Source organism: Myotis brandtii, unplaced genomic scaffold (genome assembly GCF_000412655.1).
Source record: "Myotis brandtii unplaced genomic scaffold, ASM41265v1 scaffold193, whole genome shotgun sequence".
Classification (NCBI taxonomy): Eukaryota; Metazoa; Chordata; class Mammalia; order Chiroptera; family Vespertilionidae; genus Myotis; species Myotis brandtii.
This window is the reverse complement of record NW_005357191.1, coordinates 193,513-202,544: the sequence shown is the minus strand read 5'-3', so window position 1 is coordinate 202,544 and position 9,032 is coordinate 193,513. Positions and strand designations below refer to the sequence as shown.

At 38.9% G+C, this 9,032-nt stretch overlaps 1 protein-coding gene across 1 annotated transcript in view; it reads right to left on the bottom strand.

Moving 5' to 3' along the window:
- TRIM58 (tripartite motif containing 58) overlaps nucleotides 1–6,916 on the bottom strand; it is a 15,575-nt gene extending 8,659 nt beyond the window's left edge. Inside the window, exons 1-2 of the mRNA XM_005864939.2 lie at nucleotides 6,783–6,916; nucleotides 9–134 (exon numbers count right to left, since the gene is read on the bottom strand). Of these exons, the coding sequence (XP_005865001.1) occupies nucleotides 9–134; nucleotides 6,783–6,866 (210 nt within the window). The 5' untranslated portion in view covers nucleotides 6,867–6,916. The remainder of the gene's footprint in view (nucleotides 1–8; nucleotides 135–6,782) is intronic.
- Between the last annotated feature and the right edge of the window lie 2,116 nt (nucleotides 6,917–9,032).

Sequence of the window (9,032 nt, the reverse complement as noted above, 5' to 3'; positions counted from 1 at the left end):
TCTCTCAGTCTCTGCAGCGTGGCGCGCTCCTCCTGCTCCAGCCGCCGCAGCTGCAGCTGCTCCTCCAGGGCCAGGAAGCCGCGGTACTTCTCGAACTCCAGCCTGAAGCGTTGCCTCTGCATTTCCACTTTCTCCTGCAGGAAGAGGTGACTTCCATCAACAGGGCGGGCCCAGCGCCTGCTGCTGCCTTCCTGAGGCAGTGAGGCTAGAAAGGCCACGTCCTGTGTGAGCGCAGCTCCCTCACTCTGGGCACGCACTGGCTAGTTTTAAAACACGCTGACACCTGGCTTGACAGAGCTTTCAAGCTGAGAGTTTAAGAAAGGCATGGATTTGGTCTTGGGGACAATGCACTTTTATATTCCAGTTTCAGGAATGCATACAAAATGTGGGGAAAGGAGTAAGGGTATTAGAATTAAATGGCTATTAAATTATTGAGAAAACTCACTAACATACCAGTTTAAATGTACTATTAGGGATCACTAGAAGGAGCCATGCGCAGAAACAGCAGGATCGTTAAAAGAGATCAGAGACCTGGGTTTATAGATGTGAACAAGGAAAGGCTTCGAGATTAGAGAACCTGGATGTATCTTCTCAGTTCCACATCTGGAACCCTGGGGCCAGAGTCCAGAAAGAGCTAAGCACTGACTGCAGACTTAACCTCAGGGATTTTGATTTCTACTCAAATCTCACTGCCATGATTTTTTAACAGACATAAGAAACATATTTGATACAGCAGTATTATATCTAAACTGAGTGCAACAGGCAAATTTTTCTCCCACAGTCTCTCCACATTTTACATTCTCTGGCCCAGATTTAAACATGACCACATCTTGGTTTGCTTAAGGAGCATAAAATATCACCTTTAAAAAATTAATAATAGTTTTCCTCAAATGCCATAGAACTCAACTCCTCTCTCCAATTTCCCATCTCTACTTCCATCTACCTCTTTGTAAATGACTAGGTTCATATAATACCTATTTAAATGAACCAACTCTGAATTTGATAATCTGATGTGTAACTCAGGTAATTCCTCCAGATGCTGGAGGCTATGAGGAGTGGAGCATGAGGGATGGTGTGGTGAGAGGGGGTTTGGCTGCAATGCATCTTTCCCTCATATTATCATTTTCAGTACTACAATTATATCTACATATATAGGAAGGAAAAGGGTTTTGTAGAATTTACAGTTCATCTTATCAAACCTGTGCTTGTCGCATTTGGCTCACAGGGGTATATTCTCAATAATAAAGATCATGCAAATTTATGTGGCTTATAACAGGAATCTTAGCATCATCTCTACTTTAGAATAACCAGTGTAGATTTTTTTAAAATGCAGGACCAAGATCTTTATATGGAGTTTCTAATTTTGTAAGTCTGCAGTTAGTTCAGGATTAAAAATATAAAATTATCAGATATCAAGTTATACTATTAGGCTACTCTACTCAAAATAGCCTGGTACTGGCACAAGAACAGGCATATAGATCAATGGAACAGAACAGAGATCCCAGAAACCGACCCAAGAATATTTGACAAAGAAGGCAAGAACATACAATGGAGTCAAGACAGTCTTTTCAATAAATGGCGTTGGGAAAATTAGACAGGTACATGCAAAGAAATGAAACTTGACAACCATCTTACATCATACACAAAAATAAACTCAAAATGAATAAAAGACTTAAATGTAAGTCATGAAACCATAAAAATCCAAAAAAGAAACCATAGGCAGCAAAATCTCAAACATCTCTCATAGCAATGTTTACGAATACATCTGCTAGGGCAAAGGAACTGAGGAGAAAACAAACAAATGGGACTACATCAAAATAAAAAGCTTCTGAACAGCAAAAGAAATCATTAACAAAATGAAAAGGGAGCCCACTATATGGGAGAACATATTTGGCAATGATACATCTGATAAAGGGTTAATCTCCAAAATATATGGGGAAGTCATACAACAAAACAAAAGGAAGACAAACAATCCAATTAAAAAATGGGCAAAGGACCTAAATAGACTGCTGAGGCTAAAGCAAACAGTAGTTAGCATATTAATGCAAAAAGATCGTTGGAAGGCCAATGGACTTTGATATTCAGCAGGGCTGAAAAATCAGCATACTACTGCCCTGCTGTGGGCTCAATGGCTCAAGGCAATTTCCTAACCTGATACTCCTTATGCTGTTTACCAAACTTTACCTTTGATCTGCCTGTATGCATTGCTAAAGGGTAAATGTGTATTCAAGTAAATAAAAAGCGGACTGGCCAGAAGTCAGGGTGCCTCTTCAAGAGAGAGGTCTCCACCTGGCCCCCCATGCCTTCTAAATTCATATTTCTTTAAGCATTTTCATTTGTGCATCAGCCCCTCCTTCAGATCCTGAACCCCGCTGTAAAGGTTGTGGCAATAGACACTTCTCAAATAGACATAAAGATGGCCAAGAGACATATGAAAAAATGCTCAAAGTTACTGATCATCAGAGATATGTAAATTAAAATGACAATGAGGTATCACTTCACACCTGTCAGAATGTCTACCAACAACAAACCAACAAATGACAAGTGCTGGCAAGGATATGGAAAAAAGGGAACCCCAGTACCCTGCTGGTGGGAATGCAGACTGGTTCAGGCACTGTGAAAAACAGTATGGAATTTCCTCAAAAAATTAAATATGGAACTGCCATTTACTCAGTGATCCCATTTCTAGGAATATATCCTAAGAAATCTGAAACACCAATCAGAAAGAATGTATGCACCCCTATGTTCATAGCAGCACAATTTACAATAGCTAAGATATGGAAACAGCCTAAGTACCCATCAGTAGATGAATGGATAAAAAAGCTGTGGTACATTTATACCATGGAATACTATGCAGCAGTAAAATAAAATAAAAAAGGATCTCTTACCCTTTGAGACAGCATGGAGGGACTTGGAAAGTATTATGCTAAGTGAAATAAGCCAGTCAGAGAAAGACAAGTATCACATGATTTCATTTATATGTGGAATCTAATTAACAAAATGAACTAATGAATGGAGTAGATCCAGAGACATGGAAGCATGGAACAGAGTGCCGAATCTCAGAGGGAAGGTGGGGAAGGGTGGGTGGATGGGAAAAGATCAACCCAAGAACTTGTATGCATATAGGCATAACCCATGGATACAGACAATAGTGTGTGGAAGGCCTGCGGCAGGGGGACAGGAGGCTAGAAGGGATCTATTGGGGAACAAAGGGGACATATGTAATACTTTTAACAATAAAGATTTAAATTTTTTTAAAGACCCAAATGCAACAGTGTGGCCCATGGACATTCCAAGAGCACCCAGATCAGAAGATCAAGGAAACTACTACACTGTGTCTGACAAGAAGGCCATTCAACCAAGACAGGGTGGTACAGCAGTCTTATCCAATACAAAAAACACACACACACAATAAGTAGGGAAACAAAGTCACTGGCCACAAATGAAAGAAGAGGAGGAATCTCCAGAAAAAGGGCTAAATGAAATGGAGGCAAGCAATTTATCAGATATAGAGTTCAAAGTAATGGTTATAAGGATGTTCAAACAACTTACTGAGAACTACAAGGAACTTAATGAGAACTACAGGAACTTAGTGGGAACAACATCAGCATGAAAAACGACATAGAAACTATGAATAGGAAAGAGTCAGAAATGAAGAATGACATAGCTAAAATAATGAATAGCCTGGAAGGAATTAACAGTAGGTTAGAAGAACCTGAGGATCAAATTAGTGAATTAGAAATCAAGGTAGAAAAAAAATCACTCAATTAGAGCAGCAAAAAGAAAAAAATATTTAAAAAGCAAGAGGACAGTTTAAGGGAACCAAGGGACAACACAAAATGCAGCAAAATCCCCATCATAGGGGTACCAGGGAAAGAAGAAAGTGAGCAAGGGCTAGAGAACCTGTTTGATAAAATACTGATAGAAAATTTCCCTAACCTGGAAGAGGAAAAAGTCCCATAAGGTCAGGAAGCACAATGAGACCAATAAAAATGAACACAAAGAGACCCACAGCAAGACACACCATAATTAAAATAGCAAACTTTAAAGACAATGAATTTTATGGGCAACGAGAGAGAGAGGCAGTTACCTACTAGATAGCTCCCATAAGGCTATATCTGATTTCTCAACTGAAACACTACAAGCTAGAAGGGAATGGCATGAAGTATTTAAAGTAATGAAGAGCAAGAATCTAAAACCAAGAGTACTCTATCCAGCAAGGCTATCATTCACCATTGAAGGTGAAACAAAGAGCTTCCCAGACCAAAAAAAAAAAAAAAAAAAGTCTAAAGGAGTACATTACCACCAAACCAGCATTGCAAGAAATGCTAAAGGGACTATTGTAAAAAGAAGAAATAGAGAGAGTGAGAAGAACATGGGCATACAGAATAAAAATGGCAATAAATAAGTACCTATCAATAATAACCTTAAATGTAAATGGGTTAAATGTTCTAACCAAAAGACACAGGATAGCTGAATGGATAAGACAGCATGACCCAACTACATGCTTTCTACAAGAAACTCACCTCAGAACAAAAGACACACACCAATAATGAACTATCAGGAAGAGGAACTAAGAAAACAAGCCCATCTACTATTGTAACAACCACAAAAAAATAGGGTACTCAGGAGATAAAAGACCTATACTCAGAAATTTCACCAAGGAGATAAAAGACCTGTACTCAGAAAACTATAGAACATTGAAGAAAGAAATTAAGCAAGATACAAATAAGTGGATGCACATACCATGTCCATGGATTGGAAGAATTAACATAATTAAAATGTCCATACTACCCAAAGCAATATATAAGTCCAACTCAATTCCTATTAAAATATCAATGGCATATTTCAAGATAAAAAAAATATTCCAAAATTTATATGGAACCGAAAGACACTGAATAGCTGAAGTCATCTTGAGAAAGAAGAAGAAAGTTGGAGGTATCACAATACCAAATTGCAAACTATGCTACAAGGCCATTGTAATCAAAACAGCCTGGTACTGGCATAAGAACAGGCATATAGATCAATGGAACAGGACAGACCCCAGAAATACACCCATGCTTTAATGGTCACATTTAGTATTTGACAAAGGAGGCAAGGACATACAATGGACTAATGACAGTCTCTTCAATAAATGGTGTTGGGAAAATTGGACAGGTCCACACAAAAGAAAGAAAAAAAGAAAAGAAAAGAAAAGAAAAGGAAAGAAGAGGAAAAGAAAGAAGAAAGAAAGAAACAAACAAACAAACTAGACCACTTACACCATACACCAGAATAAACTCCAAATAGATAAAAGATTTCAATGTAAGTCATGAACCACAAGATCCTAGTAGAAAACATAGGCAGTAATATCTCAGACATCTCTCGCAGCAATATATTTGCTGATATGTCTCTGAGAACAAGGAAAACTCAGGAAAAAATAAACAAATGGGACTACAAAAAAACTAAAAAGCTTCCCCACAGTAAAAGAAACCATCAACAAAATGAAAAGAGAACCCACTCTATGGGAGAACATATTTTCCAATGATATATCTGATAAGGCATTAATCTCCAAAATATATAAAGAACTTATACAAATCAACACGGGAAGACAAACAATCCAATTTTAAAAATAAGCAAAGGATCTGAATAGAAACTTCTCTAAACAGGACATACAGATGGCAAATAGACATATGAAAAAAAATGCTCAACATCACTAATCATCAGAGAGATGCAAATAAAAACTTCAATGTATCACCTCATACCTTTTAGAATGTCAACTATCAATACATCAACAAACAACAAGTGCTGGTGAGGATGTGGAGAAAAGGGAACCATAGGACACTGTAGGTGGGAGTATGGACTGGTGAAGCCACTATGGAAAACAGTATGGAGTCTCCTCAAAAAATTTAAAATGGAACTACCATTTGACCCAGTGGTCCCACCTCTGGGAATATCCTAAGAATCCTGAAACACCCATCAGAAAGAATGTATGCACCTATGTTCATGGCAGCATTATTTACAATAGCCAAGATCTGGAAATAGCCCAAGTTCCCATCAGCAGATGAGGGGATAAAAAAAGCTGTAAAAAAGAAGCATGGCTCAACCTGGCGAGTATTATGCTAAGTGAAATAATCTAATCACAGAAAGTCAAATACCATATGATCTCACTTATATGTGAAATCTAATGAACAAAATAAACTGACGAACAAAATAGAACCGGAAGCATGGATACATTCAACTGACAAATGTCAGAGGGGAGGGGTTGGGGTGAACTGGATAAAGAAGGTGAACGGATTAGCTAAAGAACATACCATATATGTATAGCCATGGACACAGACACTAGTGTGGTGAAGGCCAAGGGAAGGGGACACGGCGGGCTGGGTGGAGGTGGGCAACGGGGGAGGAAGGAGTGGGGGACATCTGCAATAGTGTCAACAATAAAAAATTCAAATTTAAAAAAGGAGGCTGAATGTCCAAATGATCCTGCTCTTTGTATGATGGATCTCTTCTAGCTGTGTTTCATCTATATCAATGCTATGAAACGTTTATTATTCATTCATCCAGCAAATGCAATCTTCAAACTCGTAGTGGTAGAATCGGACTCTGCTCGAGGTTCCAGGGATGCAGCAGTGAGATACAGTGAGAGCCAGAGCGGCAAAGCTGTTTATGATTCAGGTGGGGGTTACAGATAAGAAGGGCACAGCTGTAACAAGAGTGCTGGAGCAGGGAAGAATAATTTAATGACCCAAATTTGTATCCTTCAAACATGCAAGGCTTCTGAAGTCACAATAGTCTCATACCTTCCAAATGACAGTCTTCTTCCCCACGTTGGCCTCCTGCGTCAAGGCCTCCTCCATCTCTTTCCTCACAAGTTCCAGGGCCATCTGGAGCTTTACCTGTTGGGGAAGATATGCTGAGACCGTTAAGATGCCCTCATTCAGCATCTATCCCAACTAGGTGTGTCAGGCACTACAAAGATGGCCTAAACAGGCCTTGTGAGCATAGCAATATGTCCAACCTCATTATAACTACATGAAATACAAATACACTTTGTTAATGTGAGACATAATCAAAGGTTTATCTAAAAGTATGTTCATTATGGCATTATTTAAAATAGCAAAACCACAATTAATCAAAATATTAAAAGTAGGAGGTAAGAAAAATGTATTTTACATTAACAGGATACAATTAAAATAAGGTGCTTAATACTAAGAATAAGGGGCTTAATAACAAAAAAATGCTCAAAATTATAAAGTTAATTAAAATAAGTATATTTTATTTAATGTGATACCAATTTTGTAAAATGTGCTTTAAATAATATATAAAAACTAGGCAGAAATCAGTAAAAATATTCAATGGATTAAAAACCTTACTTATTAGTGCCTGGTGAGAAATAATGTTATTCCTAAATCTGTACATGTCACCTTCCAAAAATTATTTACTACCTTGTAATCAGAAAAGTGTTTATTATTATTAGACAACAAGAAACCATGTAAGTTGGTATTTACTCAATGAAAAAGAAATAGAGAATGTTGTAAATCTCACAAGGAGTGGAAAAAATTTAATGAAAACTAAATCTCCTTTCAACCCTAGCCCCTGCTAGAGGTAAACACATATTTTATTTGCAGAGAACACACACAAAGATACACCTGCACACAAATTTTAAAACTCTACCCAAAGTCATCCAATAAGTCTCATAAAATAAAAACTCTTTTCAAAGTCATTAATAACAAGTTATTTCTAAAAAATAATGATAATAAAGTAATGCTCATAAAACGCAGTAGGATTGATGAAGGATTTAACACGACCGAAATGGCATTCGAATTAGCATTTGAAAGGAATAGAAACATGTAGATGGAGAAACGCTCCCTCCCGTGGAAGAAATTGTGAGCAAAAGCAAGGAGGTGCCTAAGGCCTGGTTGTGCTTGGGGACAACCGTGATTGGCTAGTGTTGCTGCATCTTGGCCGGTGAAGACGACAGCTGTAGAAAGAGAACATGGAGCCCTAACAAGTTGAGACTGATAGGCTAAGATGCTCAGAAGATATTTATTTGGTATTTAATTGAAAGACTATTAAAATAGAGAAAACTTCTCTAGAAATATTACACTAGCCATGCTCTGTATGGTGCTTTCTGGATGTAAAGAAGGCAGAAACGTTCTGCAGAAGTCTAGTTGGAAAATAGCTGGCATCTGAGTTTTGTAGGTGGCAACCAAAACCAAAAAGAAATGGCATCTGAGTTTTGTAGGTGGCAACCAAAACCAAACAGAAAACTCAGAGAGATATTTCTAGGTAAGTCCAGAGGGAAGTTGAGGGAATCAACACCCCAAATCTTGATTTAAACAATAAAACCAAGTTTTAAAAATAAAAGAAAATTTGTACTTTAATTCATTTCATCGTGATGGTATTTCAGATAACATGTCAATATCTTCTTTTGCTAGTAGCTGTTCCAGATGTCAGGAATGTAATTGTGTTCAGAATATGTCCGGGAACTTTTGAAGAGCACTAGGAAGGAGAATTCTATGTATAGAGTTTCACAGATGACCCTTTTGGGGGGCAAGGATTCATATAGGAGGCACCTCTTCATTAAGGTGCTCACATCCTTAGTCCCCGAATAGGAGTTGAATAAAGACCCGCTTGTGCCCTTAGCTCCTGGATTCCTATTTCAGAGCCCTGTGCCCACTCAGGCGCTACTGAACTAATACTCGAACCCCGGGATTGTGTTGGTAACAGTGTTAATAAGGCGGAGGTAAACATTATGTAAAAGAAGGCGTTGTGCCAATGGTAGCTTTTAGGAAGGTTTTCCATAAAGTGCACACCTGTAACCAAGCAGCAAGTGGACACCAGAGCTCTAACTGTGGGGCCCAGACTGTCAGCATGGGGGACCGAGCAGAGAAGGGAAGTACAGGACCGGGAGGGCCCTGTGGGGGAGGGACCCTGCCCGGCGCTGCTCTGTGCTCCTTAGCAAGGGCCGCCGGGGGTACCACGGAGCAAAGGCAGGACCCTTCCCAACCTGAGTGCGCGCTGTGGGAGGGGGACTCGTCTCCCGAGGG